Genomic DNA, 24,300 nt, shown 5'->3' on the forward strand with positions numbered 1-24,300 from the left:
TCGCGGGCTGAGGCGGAGGGAGGGGGTAAGATGGCGGCGCCCGTCCTGCTGCGAGTGTCGGTGCCGCGCTGGGAGCGGGTGGCCCGCTCCGCCGTGTGCGCGGCCGGCATCCTGCTGTCCCTCTACGCCTGCCACCTGGAGCGGGAGAAGGGCCGCGACCTCCACTACCAGGCCTTGTGCGACCTCAGCGAGCGGGTCCGCTGCTCCGCCGCCATCACCTCCAGGTGAGGCGGGGATGGGACCCGCTGCCGCCGCCTCAGGCCGCCGCGGGGAGAGGGGGCTGCGGGCGCGGGGAGCGCCGTCTCCGGTACCTCGGGGGCGAAGGCGGGGGCTGCTGGGGGGCCGGGCCGGCCCTGTGAGGGGGGTGGGGGCTGCGGGCCGGGGCCGGGCCGGGGCTGGGGGCCGCAGGCGGGGGGGGGCTGCGGGGCTCCCGGTTTAGGCAGCCCCTTCCCGGGAGGGCTGGTGTGGGAACGGCTTCTTGCCGGCATCGCTGCGGGGTGGAGGGTGAGGCACCCGCAATTTCAGTGTTGTAATCGGTGCAATTAGCGAGCGGCAGGCGGCTCGGCGTCAGATACCTGGTGGGGTAAAACGCTGCGGGTGTGACTCGTGGTTGAGGCCAACACAAACATGTGCGGCTGGAGGTGATTGGCTTTGGGTTGCTTTAATCGGAGTATCTGAATTGCATTTTTATTGTAATGTCACCGGGCAGCACGGAAGATTGCTTTCGTGACACAGAGGAAGCGCTAGATTCAAAAGACGTTTGTATGCCTCGGCAGCAAAAGCCCAGTCCAAATCCTGATCTATTTTACAGACTCCCTGTCAGTAATTACTTTAGCGATTGTTTTCTAAAGGCCAGTCGTTCTTATTTCTGTTAGAGTCGATGTATAAATTTTAATTTGCTGCTGGCTTGACTTCTCACGTAATTAGTTGACTGAAAGACAATAATGAAAAGATTTAACGTGCTGAATAGTTGCAAGTGCTACCAGTGTAAGACTGGTACAGGAAATACTTCGGGATGTAATTTGGCCAAGAAACTCCTAAATCCATATTCTCAAGTATTTAAACTAAAGAAATAACATGATTTGTCCAGCAATCTCAAAACTATTATATATCTATATATATGGGGAGGGGAAGAGGCATAACAAGTAAGGAGCTGGGAAGGGGTTTGGTTCTTCAACAGATGCGTGTATTAAATGCTTCATTTTTTAAATGAGAATTTTGTTATGATGTTAGTGCCTTCAGCTGAATGAGTACTTGCGGGTTTTTTTCATTTTGCCTCTCTGTATCCTGCATAAAAGCTTTAACAGTTTGTGTAAAGGTACCCGCTGTATTATCCTAAGGAGCCAATGGGCGAGAATGTGCCCATACTCTGTCAAAGAGGGAGGTGGCTAAATTGTTTAGGGTAAAACATACAGGGAACTCTTTATTGTTCAAATCACTTCCATTGTGTCAGAAGTGGGATTGTGGTATGTTACAAAGAGATGTGGGAGGTCTCAAAGGAGCCTCTTGTGATTGAGCGAGGGCTTTAACTCTGCCCTTCTGTCTGTCATCAGGTAATCTTTAGTTTGTGAAGGTGCTTGGTCATGTCTCTATTTGAGAAGTGACCTGAAATGAGAAGTTTCAGTCTAAACAAGAAGAAGGCTTCTATAAGCTTGCCAGATAACTTAAACTTGTAAACTAAAGCTATGCATAGGCTACTGAGATTAAACTATGTATCATCAGTAATCTGAATTTTACCACAGCTATAGAGATAAAAAGAGTATCAGAGATTTAAGCACCTAAGTAAGCTCCATAGTAGTCTGTTCTTGCATAGAAGTGGCCTGTCATTAGCTTTTTATTGTTATTGCAAATGCTGCTATGGAGACAGGGAATTTGAATTAATAGTTCTAATGCATGTTTACTAAATGCTTTGAAGAGGTAAAGTAATTCCAATTATGTATTTGGGTATTTGTAATTATGGAATAATGCTTGGTAATTATAGTGTTCATTGATTATGCTGCAGCTGAAATGTTGAGTATGCCATAGTAAGACCTGTAAATACTTTACTGTAGGAATTCTGAGTAATATGATACAGTTAGGGATAAAGTCAACTAAAGTCTCCCTAGCACTTGCTAGGAGAATCATGCTTAAAGACTGAAGTATTGCAAATGTCAGGATAGCTTGTGATAATTAGAGCAGGTGGTAAAGAGAGTTTGTGGAAAAGGAGTGTGCAAGTTCTGTTCAGTCAGACCATATTTGGAGAAGAATGTGCTTTCAACGCTGTACAGGACACAGACAAAAAAGGAGTATTGCTTTAAAACTAAGACAAGAGGGCAACCTAAACTTTAAGTAAGAATAACATTGAAAGAAATTAGTCTTATTTTCCATGGTGCTACAGCTCCCCATCCATCGGTCATTCTCCCCCTGCTCCCCGCCGCGGCCCCACAATTGAATATTCCTTGTTACCATGTCACCAGTTTCCCTGAAACTTGATTTCTAAAAGGAACCTTTAACTACAATTTAGATTTCACCAGGATAGTAGAGCTTCAAATGTTGTTTTCCAGTGTTTTCACATGTAATACAGATTTAGCTTTCATAAGTTTCTTTTCTCATTGAACTATTACACTGGCAATCACAACTATTTGATTAGCTGATTAGCAGAGGTAACTCTACAGAGTTAAAAAAGTGACAGACTTATTTGTGGCTTTTTCTGGCTTCCTGAGTGTTCATTTGTTTGCGTGCCATTTTATTTAAGCTAGACTTGCTGATGCAGCTTGGAATCTAAGAGGCTTCACATTTTAGGTGTTTACTGTAACAGTGCACTGAACTTTACGAAGCACATCATGGTGTTGGTATTATTTTTAAGTGTATAGAATGACTGGAATAAACTAGTGTATACCTCCCTGAGCTGAGTTACTTTGGAACGGAGTTCTGGTCTTTGGGCAAGACTTCCCCCCCGCCCCCCCACTAATAAGATTGTTAGTATTTATTGCTATTAAGCCAAATCTGGTATTGGCACAACAGTGAGAAAGAAATGTTGTAAAGATTACCAGCATGCAGAGGGAGGAGCACAGAAAATCTTCTATCAGAGACTGAGTCATCCAGAAGATTATGCTGGAGACATACCTTCCTAGTATCCCTTATTCAAAATAGTAATGGTCAGCATATTTCAAGCTTTTATTGTGGTGAAAAAATTGTGATGTAGTTTAAAAAGAAAAACTACTAAGGACTGTATAGTAAGGGAAAGTATTAGGGAAATACCTAACGTTTTCATTTGGCAGTTGCTGTAGATGTTTTAAATGAATTGCTGTCTTACATTTGAGAGTAAGTGGCAAGAATGGTTTTATTTGTAATTAAACTAGCTAATAGCAGTTCCTGAAAAATATTTTTGGTTTCAGAAAGGGAATTAAGCTTATAGACAAGTTTCAAGTAACATGGGTAGTGGTATGGCTTGAAATAAAATGTGACATTTAAGTAGTAATGCAGAGACCCAGAGATTTTTGCTTTGTTCTTTTGCATGCCCTGGGAGATTTTCAGGTCTTCTGATGTGTTTCTGCTTTCTGTCTTGATTAATTTAAAGTTCCTGCAGAGCAGGCTAGTGAATGGCTCTTTTTGAAGGAAGTTTTGTAGCCTGGCATGTGTTCATGCTGTGATAGCTTTCATACAGACTTAAGATAGCTGTCAGGATTGACCAAAGGGCACACGTCACTGTATCTTTAGCAATAGTTGCAGCTGCGTAAGTGAAGAGGTTTGGAAATAGTCAATATTGATCTAGGTTAACATCTTTAGCTGAGTTACTGAGGAAGTTCTAGAGTCAAAATAGGATTTTAAGAATCTGTGTTCATCTGGGTATAACTTGATAGGTGACATATTTTAGGGATTCCCTGTTCTGAACTTTATGCTAGTGTGCAAGGTCTTGGATTGTCGTCTTGAATTTGAGCCAGTCTGAAAGGCCAGTTCTGAAAAAGTCTAATATGCACGTCTGCCTTCTGTCTTCTAGTGGATGCACCAAAATAATTATCTGGTAGTTCTTAAAAGTGTATATCTGTAAAATTTTGCATGTGTTGTGGACAGATCTGTACAGGCATGCAGTTGTTTTACTGGATTTGCCAAGCATGGCCTGTGACAGCTGTAGCGTTGCTGTATTGTTCTGCTTACCATTTTAAGCAGTGGGTTTAGGTGTGTGTAAATGTGATGTTTGAATCGCTTAGTCTTGTGACATAGTACTTCAGTGCTGTGTTGTGTGAGTATAATTATGCTGGTGTAGAGCTTGTTCCTCTGCAGAGTGGGCGTGTGATTGTGCTATAAGATACTGCAGTTAAAACTTTGACCGGTGCTGTTTTTTTGGTGAAGGGCACCTTGCTAGCACTGTTGTTCTGGTGCATCTTTGCAGAGTGCAGGCTGGAACAGAGATCAAGTTGACAAGAACAACCCTATTATCTAAGGCAGTCGGACATGGAAGAAAATTCCTCTGACCTTCTCCCTAACCTGAGGTTTATATCGCAGGTTCTCATTCAGTTCTCTTGTGGGGCAGCTCCTGTAAACTTGATGTCTGTCAAGTTTGCTCGATTCCAGGTTAAGAACATTATATAGCAGTTATCTTTCATATTAATGGTAAATTCCTGATGTCCCAGCATTATTTTTTTTTATTGCTGTACCTGCAAGCAAACATTCAGGTATGTTTGAGGTTGACAGCTGCAACTGTTAGTGACTGATGCAAGGTGAGAAATGGTAAAAGTAGCTTTATGTGAGTAGTGGGGAAAAGTCTTGTCTAGTCCCTTCTTGTGAACCAGTACACAGAAATGAGGCTCGTGTGCTTCTTTGAAATGTTACTGGTTTTTCAAGTCTTTGCTCTTCTCTAGGCAGTAGTAGCTTTAACCTGAGGCAAGTTAATTGTTTTTGTTAGGCATCTTCGATTCTGTACAGAAGAATGTAGAATTTTTGATTACACTGCTGAAGGGCAGTATGTGGAGCTGATGGTAGTCATCCATCGGGAATTATATTTGTGGTTCTTAGCCTGCCAAAAGAGTTTACACAAAAACGTTGCCTCCTGAGACTCTGCTGTTACCTGTCCTGTAGTTTAAAATCGGTTGTTATTCATTTCTGAAGATTGCAAATTGCTAGATAGCAGGCGTAACGGCGCTTCAGTTATTCCATAGCAAGGATTTATTGGTTTTGGTGTCCGAGGGAAGGTTTGAAGAGCTCTAGTTTGTTGATTGGGCAAGGGGAAATCCAGTGTAGACAGAATCCATCTAGTAGGTCAAGCACTTTTGCTTCGTCAGGATTTGGAGTGCTGCAGGTTCAAGATGATGGTGAGTTGGCGTAGCTGTAGCCAGGCGAGCATGATACAAGTTTTACAGCTAAGGATACTGAGCCAAAAAAGCACGAACAACTCAAGGCCAAGACAGGTTGTGTTATTCTGCTTTTTCAGTCTGGTTTCTAGGGAAAATTCTGCCTTTGTGTTGTGTATTAATAATTTATTTTTTAACTGTTCATTTTTTAATGGGAAAATTTAACCAAGGATACAAGTTAGTAAAGTTTTTCTTAGAAATGGACTCAGTGCCAAAGGAGAGGGGAGAGAGGCTCAAAGTAATACCTCTGCTGAAGGGGAAAAAAAATCCTTCTGTGTGAGCTAAGGTTATCTGTCCCATGTGGTCTGCCAGCCCGACAGGCAGCATGTGGGCAGATAGGACTCAGAACTGATAGATCATGGCTTGATTGGGGAGGCAGGGTGCAGAGGCCGGAGGGTGTGAGCGGGGAGGGACCTGGAGGTTATTCCCAGTGCTGGGGAAGGCAGCTTGTAGAAAACCAGCTTGATTACTTCTAAAGCAAGTTGTTCCTAAAAGCAGCAGCAGATGATATTTAAGTGATTTTTTTTTGTCTCATCTTTTTCACAGATAATTAATAACTTAATACTTCAGGCTGATGTAATACGGAGGGACTAGGGCACATCTTCTATAAAATACAGCAGTACCCTAGCTACGTGGAGTCTTTATTTTTTTTTTCCAGCCTTACAGTGTATACACTAGCACATGTATTTTTAGTTTTCATAAATACATTATTACTGGCTTGACTGGAATTTGCAGTAGGGCTGTGAGATATTTTGCCTGATGCAAAGTAAATTTCACAAAGTGCCTATAGCTCGAATTTGGGCTTCATCTATGATAGCTTAATAAAAGAGATTATGTAGGAGTGCAGTGCTGTTGGCTTGTAGCTTGAATAACCAGTATTTCTGTAAAAGCTGCTGTAAAATAAATAAACACTCTCTGCTTGAGATTTTGCAGATCTAGACACTGAGATTTTTTTGGACTGTTTGAGGTGGAGCTGGAGGATGCATATATTTACCAGTGGGAAAATTTAATCTTCCTTTCTCATGGTTTCTAATTGAAGGCTTTTACTTGATTTATTAAACCAGTGACAGTGGCCTAAATGACCTTGTAACCATGAACTAGGTTTAACCCAAAATCCTCTAGTGAAGCTATAAAGAAGCTGCAACAAAAGTTCCTTAACATTGCTAAGTATTAACATGCTCCAGATCTTTTTGACCTTTATATGAGCTTTTCAGTGAAGGCGATGTGTGAGCATAGGCCAGGTTTTGTCCCCTCCTGAGAAGTTCCATTCTGTACCGTAACTTATCTCAGAAGTCAGATGATATTTAAGGAAATGTGCTTATCACTTGTCAAGTGTAGGCTTTTTTTTTAGAAAATGGTATTTATTGTTTCCTCATGGTTACAAAGTGGCAAATGGTGCTTGCTGTTGATAACAAAATAATGCATATGGGATGAAAAGTAACCCTGAAATGAGGGGCTTTAATCTGTACTACTCAGAAAACAAAACTTGAGTTCTTTTCTTGCAGTTCTCTGAAAATAGAAACTCTTACACTGTTCGCCCTTTTCATTGCAGCAAACCTAAAAATTGAGAGAGAAATGTGTTGGAAAACCTGCTGCTGCACAAATGCAGTGTGTTCTCTGATTTTGAATCATTCATGCCATTTAATAATCTGGTCTCCTGAAGGATTTGATAGCATTTTCAACTAGACATTTAGGAGTCCTGAATGTGAACTGGAAAGTGTAGAATCACAGAACGGTTTGGGTTGGAAGGGACACTAAAGATCACCTAGTCCTAACCCCCTGCCACGGGCAGGGACCCCTTCCACCAGCCCAGGTTGCTCAAAGCCCCGTCCAGCCTGGCCTTGGGCACTGCCAGGGATGGAGCATCTGCAGCTTCTCTGGGCAGCCTGTGCCAGTGCTTCACCACCCTCACAGTAAAGAATTTGTTCCTAATACATAATTAAATCTGCTCTCTTTCAGTTTAAAGCCATTTCCCCTTGTCCTGTTGCTAAAGGCCCTTGTAAAAAGCCCCTCCCCAGCTCTCTTGTAGCCCCCCTTTAGGTACTGGAAGGATGTGTGTTCTTAGTTGAAGGCATCTGCTACTTGCTGATGTCAGGGGCGTGCTAAAGCTAGCTGGGCTTGAGCTGATTTGGTATGGTTGTTTTCATGTTAAAATGAACATACAGTAGGTAGTTCTTCTCTTGACATGAGAACTAAGGATTGCCAAGTGAAATTGAGGTGATGCAGTTCTGGCATTCGGCACTGGAGCATGTTGTGGGGGTACGAAGTACGTGTTCAGAAAACATCGAGGTACATTGAGGAAGGCTTCAAGGTAGGCTACGGAGCATGGTGATCCAGGTGAAATCCCAGTTCAGAAGTTTTCTCAAGCTGATTCTTAACTTAATGATGATTGAGGTCAAGGAGACCATCTTGGGGAATGATCTCTTTGTAAAAACCCTTAAAAACATCTCCTGCAGGAACTGTTGGAATTGGGATGCTTGGCTAGAAAAAGGAGTATAGCATTTCTTACAGAGAGTAGATGAGATAATAATCTGACTCCTTGGCTAAATACATACTTCTTGTTTGTTTGACTTGCTGTGTTTGGCAGGCTTAGAATTCTGTTGCTTTTTGAGCTAGTACTGATAACTCTTACAGCTTTTAACTTGTTAAACATGGAGGTTGTTTACTTGTCCTTTAAAATGACTGAGATACTAGTGTACTGCATGAGGTTGTCTTGGTTGCCTTTCTGCCAGCAGTATTGTCTCTGCTAAATGTGTTCATAATTGTGCAAAAGAGCTAATGATTTAACAGTATAAATTTTATTGGAGGTGTGTCTCTTGTGGATCAAAATGACCTCAGTTCTTGTCTTCCTGTTAAGAAGTGTCAAGTGCATGCAAATACTGTTTTAAACTTATAAAAATGCAATACTTCTGAGCTTTGTTAAATATCACAAACCAAAAGGGACACTTTAGAGGGTGGATGATAATTTTCAGTACCTCCTTTTGATAAAAGGGAATGTACGTTGGGCTAAAAGTCACTGTAGTATTCAATTTTAGATGTTAAGGAACTATGTGAACAATTCTAAACACTTTGTCTTGGATTGCTCAATTCACTATTCCGAAAACTTTTTCAAAGAACACGCAAAGTTGTACCTGCAAATGACAAGTAGAGAGGGGAATTTGAGTTACTTGAAACATACAGGGAGATGTCTTAAAGATTTATTTTAAAACTTCCTTGAGGTTAGTTCAGATTGCCTTTTTTTTTTTTTTTTTGCCTTTTCAATAGGAGTGAAACTCGGGTGTGGCAAAAGTAGGCTTGCACATGTGTTTGTCAGAGTGCTCTGAATCATGCAGGGTGACTCCAGCATGACTCACAACAGAACACTTGACTGCTTCAGGGATGGGGAGCCACCAGTCGGTCCTAGGAAAAAAGTTGGTAATGTTGGACTGTACTGTGCTTTTATCCTGCTGTGCAAGCAACTTTTTGATTAGCGCAGTTCATTTTACTTAGTGTTCTGTATCCGAAGAGTTGGTTCAAGTTAACAACAGTTCTTGTAAATTATATTTATAAGAAAAGCAAGTTCCTGAAGAACTTCTGAGTACTTCATAGTCCTTTTTACTGATGTTTTATTTCTTAGAGTTTATCCTATTACTAGGACGGCAGTCTTTCTTCTTGCTATTTGTTTGCCGTGTTTTTAAAGTTACTGTAACTCAGGTGTGATTTCCATGGTTTTGGTCTGAGAAGGAAGATTATCATCCTCAAGTCTTTTTCCTTCCTCCAATTTCTTGCAAAAGTACTTGGTTCATTGTGCTTTTTAGTGGGTTTTGGGACCTCCTTGATAGAATTAGGAGATGATTTAGCCTCTTCAGTTGAGAAATTAGATGGAAATAGAAATATACAAAGTCTAAATATTTTGCTTTTCAGTTTGATGCAGAAAACTTCCTCACACTTCAAACCCTATAAGGCTGGAAAAAGTGCTTCCTCTTAAACCGCAGGCTTCTTAGCTGTCCTGGGGTGTGTGGAATAAGGTGTGAGATCGGAGCTGTGTTCATTGGACTGAAATTTAATACTTGATGTCCTTAAAGCTGCTACAAGGCCAACAAGATACTTAATGAACTGTTGCATGTGGAAAAAGCTTTCACCGTGCTCTGACCTTCTTGCAGCTATGAACAGATCGCTTGGGGATACTGACTGCCGGGAAGGGCTTGAACTCATTATCTTTCCATTAACGACATTTTATTCACTTTTAGAATAACTGTAGGGTCAGATTCTGATTCTGTCTGTAGTATAAAGTTTCTGATGTTGTAAGCTTGAGTTCACTGTCAAACTTGATGGGATCACATGAGCATCAGAAGGAGTGAGAGCATCCAGCTAGGGCAGGGAGCGGGTAGGAATTCAGCATCCTGCAGGTACTTTGGGCTGAGCTGATGCTGAACCACAGTACTGGGCACGCTTTGAGTTGCACTGTTTAGTGCCTTAGTAAGGGAAGCTTGAGCACGTTCAAATAGTTTAAAGTTGCCATACGAAGAACTCTCACTTGGAGACTAGAACAAGAAATTGCACCTGTGGATAGTAGGCTGAAGCATCTGTAAGTGTGGTAATAGAAGGAAATAAAAATGGACTATTAAACACAAAATGGTGATACCTTTAATATATTTGTCTGGCTCTTCAACGCTGCATTGGCTGGACAATGTAAGACTATTGTTCCATGTGCCATGCCCATCTTATCAAAGTAAGGCTAAAAAATAAACAGTTCTAGCTTAAAATCCAGATAACATTCAGTGTGTGGGAGGAAAGTCTCATCATAGCTGAAATTCTTTGGAACGTGGAGTATTTCTTTATAATGGTTGCTTATGTGTTGTTGTAAGGTGTTTAGTCTTTTTTTTTTTTTTTTAAATCCCTCCCTCTTGGAAGCGTGGCTCCCTTGGCTGTGAAGTGCTGCACTCACATCTCTGCAGCTGCTTTTCCAGATTGTTGGTAGCCATCCTTGATGCTACTTTGCCTGCGAACTGTATGCCAAGTGGGACTGTTTGCCTTCATATATACTGCAGGGAGGATGTCTCACCAGCCTTGTCCCCCACAGTTTGCACAGCCCCATTGCGCTGGGATGGCAGCAGGGAGCAAGGCAGTATTGCACTGCTCCCCCCAGCAATTAACTTGTGTCTTTCTGACCCTTCCCAGCTCTGGGGTGCAAGGCCTTGTCCCCATGGTAAAGCTGGTCTTCTCTACTGGCTTGAAACTTTGTATTTGCACCCTCGTTTCACTTCAGTCATATATGAAATGTGAGAGCAAACTAGTTGACAGTATGTTTGTGTGTTTTAGTGTTTATGCAGTAAACACGCTTTTTAGGAACTGGTGCCCAATTCTCTGCTCAGTTTCTTGGAGAGAAGAGTGCAAGACTTAGGCGTAATAGTTAATTGCTGACAATTACGAAGCTTGAATTAAAATGATTAATATGTTTTGAAAATACTGCACAAATGGCTGTGAGATTATGAAGTATTTTGGAGATGGTATTAAATTGTACTTACCATGGTACCTTTCTTGTGGGAGGAAACTGCTTGTAAGGTGGTGGTAGCCTTTCCCTGGTCTCAAGATGTATGGTGAAGTCTATTGGCAACGTTCCCGAAGTGTACAGAGGGAAAATCTGTCCTGTGTCTTGGTTTAGTAGAACCATTGCCTCTGGTACAACGAGCTATTTGGAAACTGCGCTTCTCTTGGCATAAATGTAGCATGCTAGCATCTTCTGCTGCAACGGTAGTGAGGAATTGCACTTTTTTTTACGTAGATCTGTGACAGTTAACCTGATAATGTGAATGTAGCCTTACATTTATGTAGTACTTGACTTAATGCTTCAAAGACATGCTAGGAAAATATCCTAACGTTCTCTTGTAAGTGAATTAAGCTGCCTCTTGAAGTAGTGTTAACGTCTCGTATTTTCAAATGACACTAATAAATATGGTCCTCACTTTGCTTTTACAGATAATGGTATGATCTGCCTTAGGGCATCAAATGAATGGTTTCTAGCACAAACACATCTGCTAATTTAATCTTTTATCCCCCTTATTTTGCAGCAGCAGTTTAGTAAGGTTTGTGCTGCTTTCTAGCATCACTAAAAAGTCGGAAGTTCTTTTGTGGTGAAGGTGCTAGTTCCAAATGTCACGCTGTGCAAGGGCTCTAACAAACACAGTCTGTGAATCTGGTTATGGTGCCATCCCTAGCTTGCCTGTTTGACAGATCTGGGTTCCTCCTAAGGCGTTAGACGGGTCAGGAGCAGGCAGAGTGCAAACATACGTTGTCATTTGCTTGCTCTGATGCCAGTGAGGTAAGTGCTGGCAGAGGGTAACAACTAGTTACTAAGTTGCACCATTTTCCCCCTGCTGTATAGTGAGCATGTGTCCAGTTCATGCGGTGGAGAGAGTTGCTCAAGCTATCATTGGAGGGAGAAGTGTTTATTTGACAAAAGAGCTTTAAACTACAACCACAGGAAGCAGACATGGCACTTGGTGAAGCTGCAGCGGTGTGAACTTGGTACTTTCTGGTGTGTTGAATCACTTGAATCGGTAATGTGTGGGATAAAGTTGTACCTATGCACCCCCTGTTGTAAACTGCTTGGTTTTCCAAGATAACCTTGAACTTCAGATAGGACTGCAGTGGCCGTGTCAGAATATATGTGTGTATCTTTTCCCCCCTCAACAGTGATGAATGGAAAATACTGATGTGCAGCAAGAGGTGCCCAAATACAAGTTAATTAGTTTCACTGTTTTACAGATGGGGTCGAGGATTCGGTCTGTTGGGTTCCATCTTTGGGAAGGACAGTGCAATAAATCAGTCAAACAGTGTTTTTGGACTTGTGTTTTATATACTACAAATGCTACTTGGTAAGTATAAATTCAGTTTAGAGCCTAAAGTATGTAAGAAGTCTGTGGTGATGAAAGTGGAGTGCATTATATACTGTGCAATCTGTAAGAGACCAAATGCATGTGATTTTAATATTTATTTTTTTTTTAGCACCAGTCTAGTGATACATCTGTCCAAAGGGCTTAAACCCCCAACTGATAACGAGCAATTGCATTTTCTCCTGCTGTGCTATTAATATAAGCATCAATACAGTTGCTGCATTGGTATTTTCACTTAAATATATTTAGCATTGGATTGTGTGATAGAAAAGATGGGAAATAAAAATGGAATTTACGAGTTTGGCAGGAGTAATAGAGATAGCAGGCAAAAAAGTACATGAAGTTTAATGTATATGTATATCTTTGTAACTGTATGGTCTGCCATAAAGCTGTTAATACTGACAGACATAACCTGACCAACCTGTAACTTTCCCATAACTCAGGAATACAGAAGATGGCTAATACTACACACACTCTTATCAAAGGACTGTCGTACAGAACCTAGAAGCTCCCCTTCAAATAGCGATTTGTCAGCCATCTTGAACTCATGGTATTTTAAACAGACTTTTATGTAATACAAACTTGCTGAGTAGCCTTCAGTTTGAATTAGAGTGCTTAGGCTTTTTGCTTTGTGTGCAAGGGGGGAATGAGAGCAGCGGTAGTAACTTTCTCTCTCTTGTTGCAGGTATGACAGCAAGTGCAGTAGCAGCTCTAATCCTCATGACATCCTCCATAGTGTCTGTAGTAGGGTCATTGTACTTGGCATACATTCTGTACTTCGTGCTGAAGGAATTTTGCATTGTCTGCGTCATCACATATTTGCTGAACTTCATTCTCTTTATCATCAACTACAAACGTCTAGTTTATTTGAACGAGGCCTGGAAACGGCAACTTCAACCCAAACAGGAATAACGCCTGTTTGAACTTTTGACTGACAGTCTGAAGACCCAACTTCCATTAAATTTATTTTGCAGTAATTTTTTATTCTCCATATCAGACACTTTCCCCAAGAATCATAACTGAATTTTTAATTATAAATTTGAAGGGGCCCCAGATAATTTTTTTTTTCTGGTGTGTGTGCTAATCTTCAATTTAAATGTGGTTATGAAAGAAAGCTCTAATACAATGAAAGACAAGCTTTAACTTTACTTTGGAGGAGTTTTAGCCACAGCAAAACCTAGACACTCTCCCTCTTCCCCCTCTACTTGTGAAGTGGGTAACACTTGCTATAAAATACCCTGTATATAAATTCAGGTATAACAAGATGTGATCATAACATTAAATATTCTAGACTAGCATTACTATATTTAATGTTGCCATGTTTACAGTATGTGTATTACTTTTTTTTTTTTTAAGCTGATGGACTTAGATTTGACTAGGAGTTATACTGTAAATAAAATCAGAAATATTGGTTTCATCCCTGGAGAACTCACTGTACAATCAGTTTTCTTAGCATAGGAGCTGTTAGAGTGTTCAGCTAATAGTCATCTGACGTGATGGAAGAAGTGACCTCTATAGAGAAGGCCAAGTTGCTGCACTCACTGCTAGTGCTTTCACAAGAATGATGGTTGGGGTTTGTTCCATTTTTTTTTTTTTTTTCTTTTTTTTTTTTTTTCTTTTTTCTTTTTTTTTTCCTTGTCTCCAGTAATGAAAATGGAATTAAAGCCGAAACCTGATGTTCATTAAACCACAACTTCATTGATTTCTGTACAGAATGAAAACAGCTTAATGTGGTTAATAGAAAGCTGCCACTGGGATACTATATGCAGACTGGGGGACTGGTGTATCAAAAAGTGTTCTTCGAAAGACTTAACTTCCATGCAGAGCTGTTTTGTTTTTAAACTGTGGTCAGCCAGCCAGTGTTACTAATGTTTGATGTTGTATGAATGCTGCAGTATAGAATTGCAATTTGCAGTTGAAACTGCCAACTGAGTGGGATAACCAAGCAGTGCGCTGAAGAAGCAGTGACTTAATTGATCTTCATCAGGATCTTTGGTTTGCGCTATATTGGGAAGTGAACTTTAGACCTGACACACATAAGATCTTTTGGAAGGGCAACCTGTTTAGTGAGATAAGTAAGCAAATGTGCTTCTGAAAATGAAATGTGATACCATGCTATCATAGCTCTTTCTAATAACTAATTGGGGAAAAAAAATTTAAACTGCAGATTTAAACAAAGGAACAAAATTGTAAATGTTGTTTCTGCACTCAGTATTCTAAGGCTGAATGTTAAAAGTGCCTTCTGTCTTAAAATCTTAAACCAAATACTTTGTGTTGAACTTCGCAGGCAGAAGTGTCCTTGCTTTAAGAATGAACAAAGAAACAAAATTCCCCGCAAACTTGCTGGGGATAGGAGAGTATTAAGAGATCTGTTTTAGTTTTTAGACTGAGAAGTGGTAGCAGTATTGTTTCACTTATCTTAAAACAGTGTGACAGAAGGTTGATGATGTGATTTGGAAAAGTAAAATACTTCTGTTTCAGACTCTGTGACACCAAAATGTATAGGTTCAGCTATTTTCTGTAATTGGTGCTGTGCTGCTTTTTGCCCTTGTCAGCTTCTAAATATGAAGAATTCCAACTGCATACCCATTTATTTAAAGAGTTAAACTAATTTTGGGTTTTTTTCCTTAAACATGAATGTCAGAGAGACACTTATGTTGTATGGCTATGTGGATTATTATAAACACTAGGTTGCTGAGGATGAACTTGACTGTGAAACATGCAGTGTTTTGTAGAGACAATAGAAATTTTAGATTGACTTCACAAAATAGTATTTAAATTACTACTGAAGTAATTTTCTGGTTTGTATCAAGGATGTAGGTGGAAACGGCTTTTATGTATAGAGTTCTGTGGTATGAGTAACATCTGTTGCATGTAACACTAAATTACTTGTCCCTCTTGTCTAACGGTTTTAGACAACAATTCATTAAATGCGTTTTGTATTGACCAGAGTATAGTTAAAGCTTGTCTTGATGTTTAGTTCTGTCTCTCAAATGCCTTGAACTTTGATATGAGGGGAGTGAATGATGTTAAACTGGTCCCTCAAGGCTTTACTTTGTTCTTTTACAAGCCTTGAGGCAATATCACTGTTTAATGTCTTGTATAGATTTATTTTGATGCATTCCTGTGATCTACACTAAGGCATCTTTTTCATCCAAGGAAGAGGTGAAAATGTGCTGCCTGAAATAGTTATAGTCTCAGTGCTAATATCTCAGAACAAGCAGCAACGGAGACAAGTATAATCGATGATTACTTGGTCCAATTTCTGGGTGTAGCGTACACCACAGAAAAGGAAGAAAAGCCCCATCAGCTGAAAGTATAGGTGTTGACTAACTTCACTGTGTCTTGTGCTTGTCTGTGTGGGCATAGTCTGTTAATTCAGTTTGTTTAGTAAAGTTGTTTAGGGCCAGATTTTCAGCAGTCGTGTCTGCAGTCCTTGTTTGTGTGCACATAGGGATCAAATGGATATTTAGTTTGGTCTCTGGAAGAATTTGCAGCTACACTTTGTGCACGAACTTGCAAACCTGATCCTTAATTGTGAACTCTCTTGTCTTGTGTGCTTTTCTTGCAGTTACTTTTTACTGGAAGTGATTTGCTAGAAACGGCCCTAAGTCTTCTATTTTCTCTCTTGTGCTTCAGAAATGCAGTTGGCCTGAATAAAGGGCAAAATAATCTTAGCAGTAGAAATTTGGACTTTTTTGCTTCCAGTTCTTTGACTCTTTCCTTGTTGCTCCCAATGATAGAAGCAGCGTATTTCTTCCAGTGAAATGGCTCAGGTTACAGTTAGTAATGTGATGGAAATCAGACAAGTGCTTCACGCAGTGGCCCCCCTGCCTGTCCCCAGCCAAAGTACGTGTGGTGGCAAATACGTGGTTGATATTAATTTGACCCTTACAAATCCCAAGGCGCATTCTGAGAAATCTTGAGGATACAGGAATATGGGTAAAAGCTAGTAAATAATATCTGGTCTGGCAGTGGGACAGGGGGGCGTTACAGATTCTGGTTTCAACACTCAAAGAGAACGGAGTGGGGAAAAAATCGTCAGATACAAACAAGTGGTTCTGAATTTGGGCTTTTCCTCCCCTTCCCCTGCTTCCTCAGCTCTCAGAAGTTCCGTAGGGAGGGGCAGATTGGAAAGGCAAAAGAACCTTATCCCAAAACCTGCTTAGGAATTAAACATTCCTGAAATCCTCTTACTGTAAGGTACTTGCTACTCTTAAGGCCAACAAAGCATTCGAGTCTTGTTTCGGAAATGAATGTTCTTGGAAGTTTCTTACTGTAAAGTGTTTGCAATGCTAAGGCCAACGAAACATTCCCTACCACCTCTGATACCTAGAGTGACAGCGAATCTCTTGTGAGGAGGTTTCTGCGCACTGTGTACGCGTTTGTCTTCTGCTGTACAGTCTCTCAGTTGTTCACAGGTGGGCGAGGTGCTTTCAGGCAGCACTCGATGCTCCGAAGTTACGTGAAGTCAAAGAGAGATCTAATTGCTTTGGTTCTGCCAATGTCGTTCAAATATGATCTAGACAAAACCGGTCCAGAAAAGATTAAGTATTCTGTTACCATAAAACTGTATTAAGCATGGCCTAAATATTAGGTGTTTGTTCTGTATAGTATGTTCCATCAACTATTTATTACTAGTGCTTTAAACTCCAAATTAAACATCCATGTAAATGGAGTCATCAGGCAGATGTTCCTTTTATCAGTATAGGTTGAGAGATTCTCTATTGGAGGTTTAGGATACAATTTTGCTAACAGGTAAAACCAGTGTAAATATGTACGAATTCTATTTGTTGCACATAACTTTTTGGTATAAAAAATAAATGTAGAAATTACCTGTGGACGTCTTGCTGCAATCATTCTTATGCTGCATTCATGCAGTCCAAACGTAAGAGCTTGAATTAACCCAATCAGAGGCCTTTTTGGACTCAGTCTGAGCCTTAGAAACTGTTTTTAAAGTCAGTACTGTAATTCTGTTTCTAGAGATGTACTAAGTTGTGATTTATTTTTTTTTTTTCAAGGACATTGTGCGTTAGCAGTAGAACGGTTAAAGCACTCGGGTCCCCAGAGATACCAGTGTATAGAATTTCTGCAGCTTCATCATGTCTTGCTGAACATTATGTGCACATGGGTGTGTAAAGGTGGAGCAGCATTGATTTGAGGCTTTAACTGTTTACAGTTCTTTAAGAAACATGCAAAAAATCCTGTTAAGTATGTTATTTGTATCACTTCCTGCTTTCCTTGGTTCTATAGGTCTGCTTTAACTCCACTCTGACAAGATCACAAAGTATCTGGAAACTGCTATATGTTTTCCTGGATTTGGGGAGGAGGGAGGGAGGGGGCTGTTGGGGAAGGGTTGGACAGGCGGCTGGGGTTTACCATGGCACTGAGCTTTGAGAACAAGCAGGAACTAAGCCTCTGCGATGTCTGCTTGCCACACGTGTGGATATTAAACTTTGCATCTGTTGGACTGAATGAAAGTAATGGCTTTCTCTTCTGCAGCCTCAAGCCCTGTCTGTTACTGTAGGCATCTGAGCCCTGGTTTGTAATGAGTTAACAATGTCAGATCTGTAGCTGTATTTTGATGTGGCAGCCGTTGGCATGCCGTGTCTGTTGAAATGGGAAGAAAATGATTTTTTTTTTTAAAAAAATTACATTTAGAGATTGAGAAGTTGAAATTACTTTCAAACGCTTGTAGCAGGCTTAAATATGGTACTGGCTTTTATACCATGGTACGCTTGAGCAAGTGTCTTTTTACTGTGGATAGATTTTTATATTCTGGGTTTTTAGTTATGTAGACCTAACATGGTACACAGAATATTGATAGTATGTTTTTTCTTTTCCCTTAAAGACTCAAGAAAATTGTTTTGAAGTTTGCGGTAAACATGTATGTCCTTATGCTGCATGTGGCAGTGTGGAAGGTGGTGTTGGTTTCTAATGTACCACACCTAAAGGAAGGAAGATTTGGCCACCACACAATGTAAGAGCAAATCTTTACTGGGAGGTGTTTTGGTCACTTTCTTGAGATACTAGCAGAAGAGCCAGTTGTGGGAAAAATAGTCACAGCAACAGTTTCACAGAGTATCTGTGAATTGGAATAATAAAAATACCTTATTGCACCAACTTCCAAAATTCAGTAGGCAGCCTCTGACGTTGTCATTCTGCTACGAGTGATGCTGCTTTTGGGACAGCCCTGGGATGCTGCAATACGATGTTTGCAGACTTAGTGTTGAGCTCTTCTATGAGTGTTGGCATAATCTATTACAGTCTAAAGCCTGGCCTTTAGAGTCTTCTTAAGACTGGTGTGCAGCCTGAAAGGGATGCTACTCACTACATTACTGTCTAAATTAGTGTGTGCACATTAATGTACACATCACCCTATCCCAGAATGCTTCAGGCCAGTATCAAGAGGGTTTAGAACAAACTTCCCCTCTAGAATACTATTCCTGTAGCACACAGCAACAGTTTAATATGAAGGAAGCCCTTCCATGCTGGAAGGTAAAACCGCATGTAAAGCGGCATTCTGGTACTGTGAGTAAAATAAAAACAGTTTTAAACAAAGCTCAGTTGGGGTAGTACCTATCTATCCAACATACTCCACCTTGCTGCTGTAGTATGCATTCCATACTGTAACACTGGAGTATGTTGGGTATCCTTACAGAAGTTGTGGGTCATACACTTCCTGGATGCTGTGAATTCTTAGGATTTCTCAGCCAGCCACATACATTCTGTCCAGCAAGAGAAGCTATATAAATTGTGCTTTTTGGTGTTCCTGTGGACAATTTGCTGTGATCTGAGTAGGGGAGTGTTAACTGGTAGGGGAGTATAACTGGAAAACCTTGAAGGGATGTGATGTTCATTTAGAGTAACTTAGATTGTTATCAGTTTTCAGCATTGATTTGTATCATGTAACACTTTTAATTTCTTTGCCATAAACAGATACCTCAGTCAGAATCTCTAACTAACTTCAGCTCCTTAAAACTGAATATTCATTTTACTACCTGGAAACAGGAAGCCTACAGCCATGGCTAAGCACAGGAAGCTAGTGTTTCTGATCTGCTTCGTATCATAGTAACCACTTCAGGTGGACTAGAAATTGCATTAGACTTGCAAGACTTGAGTCAGGCATAAATGTTACTTAAACAGAAATTTAATGAACAAGTTCTGCATAGTACCCAGCCACTACACCTTTTGATCTCACTTTAGAAAGAGAGTGTGTGATTTTATTATAGGAGGAAGACAGCTTGATTCATTCGCAATCTTCCAGTATCTTTCTCTAAGAACAAATGCAGCTGATTTGGGCTGTCGTTGGCGGGTAAATATTCCTTTCTTGTTTCCCAAAACACGCGTGGTCCCTGTAGAGAAGTTATAAAATAAAGCAAGTATATATAAAATGCTCTTATACCCCCTGCTGTGAGCTGTTACAGTGTATGTACTAAATCAGGTTAGGTGGAAGAGACCTATGCACTTTCTTCTACGCAGTCAGGTACAACAGGGAACTTTGCAGATTTAACTTGCGTCATCTTGGCAAGATTAATTGATGTAACTGAGCAATATAGCTGCAAATCATTGTATTTACAACTGGTAAGTCGATGACAGTTCAGGTGTGCCCATTAACTTGATCAGTATTATATGTACAGAAGATATTCCTTCTGCCATTAGTTCCACCTTGAAATTAGATGGTGAAAATGTTGATTACTATTTGACTGTACTGTCCTTTAGTGGTGTCTATATCCTTTTTGCCTATTTTAGTTTTCATAGGAAACTAGAAAAGATAATCACAACATGCAGAGAAACTGGAACTGTGTATGTGCATGTGAACTTGTCTACAGTTTTTTCCATCCTGCCATTTGAAACTGATACTACTTTTCTGACTGCTTCTCTGCAGTGACTCAGCTTTCCAATTCCTATATTGGTGCTCTACAGATTATTCTTAATGGTGTTCCTCTGCCTGAAATTAACACTGACTGTTCACCACCCTAACTCTCTGCAGGTGGCACATGCGTAACTGGTTCCTTACTAGGTCTCCTGAGTTGTAGTTGTGTAATTCCTGTGTGACTGTCTGCACTGTAGATTAAGTAATGCCCCATACTTGGTGAATGCACTTACATTTATTAATAGTGGATGGAGTGTCATGATAGACAGTTGTCTACCAGTGTGGCATCTGGTCCTCTATTGCTAAACCTCTACCAAGTTAATAATACATTATTTAAGGTGCTCTGTTACTAAGGGCAGTTGTAGATGAAATATGAAGCAAGTGAGACATCCTTAACAGCTGACTGAAGCTCTGAATTGAGGATGACCAAGAAATAGAAGTAATCTGGGTCTGCTCACAAGCTTCCCTTGCATTCTGCCCTAGCATGTGGTCTTGTGCTCTGGGTGGTGTCTTTGCAGGTGGGACATCTAGGAGCTCAAGCTGGAGGGAGAGGATGCATTAAGTATGGTCAGGAGCTTCCCTCTTGGCTCTGGTCGTGCTGGACTTTCTCACAGAAACCAGCTGTGCTCTACCTTGCTAAGCAGAGGGCCCTGTTGTTCTACCCTACAGCACGATATCCTTTGTGTATCATAAACCATGTCAAACTCGCAGGGAGGATGGGAAGTTGTTTAGAATATAAATATAGCTTACCTTGATTAGTCATGAAATCAGCAAAATTCCATATGAGCTCCCCAATCACATACTCTTTCCTCTTTTTGTCAAAAACAGAATGGTACTCCCTTAGCATGGCTTTCTGATACTCCTCGCTGAACATAAGAGGTGGATCCTACAGCCAGGAAAAAAGAGGTGGCCTTGAATGAAGGTGACAGTTAAGCTCAGCAAAGGCTCCATGTGTTAACTTTCTGTTTGCTGGGGACCTGCTTCCTGAACACGAGCTTTGCAACTGCTTGGTCTTTTCATTGCCACTGCATTAACAATGGCTGTTTAGTGTCAATTAGCAAGTACTGACATTGCAAGGGGAAACACACATGAAATACAAACATAATGCCATGTATGCTGGGGGAGAAGTTGGTGGTTTTGCTTGGTGATGGTGCTTTGTCACATTGGGTACAGGAGTGCTGTGCCCTTCTGTGCAGGATAGCATCATGAAATGAACGTCCAGTCTCCAGTGTCGTTATCTACCAATTCAGCATTTGCTACAAATGCCAAAGTACAGATTTCAGAGTGCTCAGTGCTTTTAGTCAAAGCGAAAACTCTGTTTAGAATCTAACCTTCGTTAGTCAGTGGCAAAGCTCGTTGATTTCAGTGGAGCAGGATTCCAGTCCTGGAGTCTTCTGGACACAAGCTAATACATCTCAAAACTAGTCAGGCTCAGCGGTACCCATCTCTTCTCATGAAAATTTGCTGACCCTGTAAGAAGAGCAGTGCTTTTCTCCATCTAGGGCATCTATAACACTTACGCTGTGAAGTCCAGGAACTGAGTCTGCTCCATATTCGCTCTGGATAATGGGTTTTTGGTAGGTTTTGTACCAGTTTTCAAACTGTGTTGTGAGTTGCAGTGGAATAACTTCCAGGTGGCCTGGGTCATGATACCAGGAGAAGTAGCTATTTACGCAAATTACATCCACGTAAGGAGCCTACAGAAAAACAGGTTGACAGTGTTTTGTCACAGAGCTCAACCTAGAAAACCTTCATTCATGGAGCTAAATCCTCCTTTTGGGTAATTTCATGGAATCCAATTTTATTACACATAGAATAAAGTCTTTTCCGCCCATCACTCAAACCCTCCCAACATGACCTCTTGCCCAGAAGAAAAGCAGGATAAATTTAATAATCTAATAGCGTATTAATTTGGCCTTTTTCTTACAGACTTAGGAAGTCACAGCAAAGAATTAAGACAAGATCAACCCATTTCATCCTCAAGTTTGTTAGAAGTTTTTGAGTTTCCAAGATGTCTCTGGCTTGCTGGTACATTTAAGTGTACTTTTTGAGTATTGGAATGTGATTATCAAGTTAGTGGTCAAATATTTTGACTAGCAACTAAATTTGTGCATCAATGGTGCAATACTAAGACTAAGCATTCTGCAAGTTATATGCCATTTCTACCACATGGACAGTATGATAAAAGGGCACAAAGCCCGCTAAAGATAAAGTGATGTTGTATGTAACTTGTTCAATGTTCTCTTAACATGTTTTGTAATAAAAGAAAAAAAGTTAATATCACATCAGTGTATGAGATCTGTTCTTTGGTTTTGTTTTCCTGTGTCTCCTTAAGCTAGTTAGAATACGTTTGTGGGGATGGGATGTCAGAATCAGTATGCGCGTGCCTGATGCACCAGCACCAGCCAAGAGCAGATCCCTGCTGGGCTCCTTCAGAACTGAGCCCACCAGGGTTTTTTTTTCCTAGGGTGGGGAGGAACAGACCTTTCTGTTTCAAAGGGCCGTTCCTGCTAATTGTAGGAGAGCTTGAAAGAACTACAAAGTGTAACCTGTAGTGGGGCCACAGGGTAGTAGTATGTATCTACAAACTTACCTGCTAGAAGTGTTTATTTGTACAGTAGTGACAAGTATAAAGCCATGCTAAAAAATTAAAAATTACATAGGAACTACAAATTTATGTGTGTTAAAGATCCCTGGTTCATGCTATGGCCAGCTTCAGCACAGACAGCCAAGAAAAGTGCCTTTTGGCTATTTATACAGCTCTAGGACTTAATTACGAAGCTAGAAGTGCTTTTAGATTATTCAATGTTAACAGACATCTGCCAAAGACTATCTAGAGCAGTTTAAAGCAGGAATTAAAGCAAAGCTTCCTTCAGACTTCCACAAGGGCTGTTGCCATTTTAAAGAGGTTTAAGCTTTGATTTAATTGCAGGTGAAAATCCTGAGTGTTGGTAAACACAATCAATGTAATAGCTAAGCATGACAATGTTAACAGAGTCCAGGGGTCTGATCCTGCCTACTTCGTGCAAGACAAAGAACTGTTCTTCTCTCTTACAGATACTTCTTTTTCATCTGGACTACAACTACAGGATAAGGTGTTTTGTACTAAAACCAAAAAATGCAAGTTTTCTTCTGCCTTTCCCTGTTAAATATATCCAGTAAACTTGGGGAGGTAGAGGGGAAAGGACTGTAAAACAAATGACAAGAAGAGGAAATTTAATGTGTGGATTTTTTTTTTTTAGAAAAGGAAAAGGCTAGAAAATAAACTTACACCACGATCAAGAGCGTAATTGGCATCTGTCACAAAGGTTACTGGTCTGGAGGGATCAAGAGCTTTAGTGTGAGCTATCACTGTCCTGTTTGTAAACAGTAAAGAAAGAGTTCAACAGATGGAGAAGCACAGCCCCATTTCCCCAAAAGACAGCTGGAGCTGTTCTTGATTTAGCAGACAGTATTTTTAATAAAATACTGCAGGACACTTGGCGATAATCTGCTATAAAGTGCCTGCAATTCGAGCCAGTTCTGTAGGAGAGTAAGTATCATGGCAAAGAGACTACCCGTCACAAAGCTGGTTGCTATCCCACCTGAAAAAAGACCAGAGTGGAAGTATGGAAGTCTGTTGGTGCCAGCAACTTGGAACTTGGAGAAGGGACAGGGAGTTTGAATACAAAAATGTAGGAAGGGTAATGGGAAGTTTCTGAACAATTCTTGGGATGTGTTCCTGCAAAAGCACAAGGCCCTAGCCCTACGCTACAGCAGGCAGAGCAGTCAAAGGTTGGCTGCTTTTGAGGAAACCTTGACTGAAGGAGGTGAGGCAGAATGGGAGGGTCAAGCTCTGCTGCTACCTCGACATGGCAGGAGGGTGGTAGATCATTCTGAAGAATGAAACTTCATAGTTGCTTCTTAATGCAGCTACAGGGGTGTCTAGGAGCAGTCTCCTACCCCATTACAGAGATGGCTCTTGGCTATCCAGAGCTTGAATCTCTCAAAATAAAATCAAGGGGTATATAGGGACTTGAAACTGGCTTTGAAGTGGGGTGTCACAATCCCCTGCAGAACAAACAACTAGCACTTACTGAAGAACATTTTCTTCAGAATTAAAGGTCAATTATTGTACAGCTTTGGTATAATTATAAAAAAAATAAGCACTCTTCGCTTGGTAACAGGGAATATCCTGTTTCCATCAGGATAATTTCCATCAAGCTTTTGCTTGACTGTT

General features: G+C 40.7%; 2 protein-coding genes across 2 annotated transcripts in view; one reads left to right on the forward strand and one right to left on the reverse strand.

Moving 5' to 3' along the window:
• Positions 1-15,156, forward strand: VKORC1L1 (vitamin K epoxide reductase complex subunit 1 like 1). Its single transcript, XM_040614947.1, has 3 exons — positions 1-224; positions 12,078-12,187; positions 12,891-15,156. Exons 1-3 carry the CDS (start codon positions 31-33, stop codon positions 13,115-13,117), a joined length of 531 nt encoding a protein of 176 aa, XP_040470881.1. The 5' UTR covers positions 1-30; the 3' UTR covers positions 13,118-15,156.
• GUSB (glucuronidase beta) overlaps positions 13,560-24,300 on the reverse strand; it is a 17,618-nt gene continuing 6,877 nt past the window's right edge. Inside the window, exons 9-12 of the mRNA XM_040614935.1 lie at positions 23,353-23,437; positions 21,602-21,778; positions 20,832-20,967; positions 13,560-19,560 (exon numbers count right to left, since the gene is read on the reverse strand). Coding sequence (XP_040470869.1) covers positions 19,403-19,560; positions 20,832-20,967; positions 21,602-21,778; positions 23,353-23,437 — 556 coding nt within the window. The 3' untranslated portion in view covers positions 13,560-19,402. The remainder of the gene's footprint in view (positions 19,561-20,831; positions 20,968-21,601; positions 21,779-23,352; positions 23,438-24,300) is intronic.

Source organism: Falco naumanni, chromosome 1 (genome assembly GCF_017639655.2).
Source record: "Falco naumanni isolate bFalNau1 chromosome 1, bFalNau1.pat, whole genome shotgun sequence".
NCBI lineage: Eukaryota > Metazoa > Chordata > Aves > Falconiformes > Falconidae > Falco > Falco naumanni.

Coding starts and splice junctions, on each gene's coding strand:
- VKORC1L1 (XM_040614947.1), top strand. CDS start 31: ATGGCGGCGCCCGTCCTGCTGCGAGTGTCGGTGCCGCGCTGGGAGCGG. Junction 225..12,077: donor TCCGCCGCCATCACCTCCAG/GTGAGGCGGGGA, acceptor ACTGTTTTACAG/ATGGGGTCGAGGATTCGGTC. Junction 12,188..12,890: donor TATACTACAAATGCTACTTG/GTAAGTATAAAT, acceptor CTCTTGTTGCAG/GTATGACAGCAAGTGCAGTA.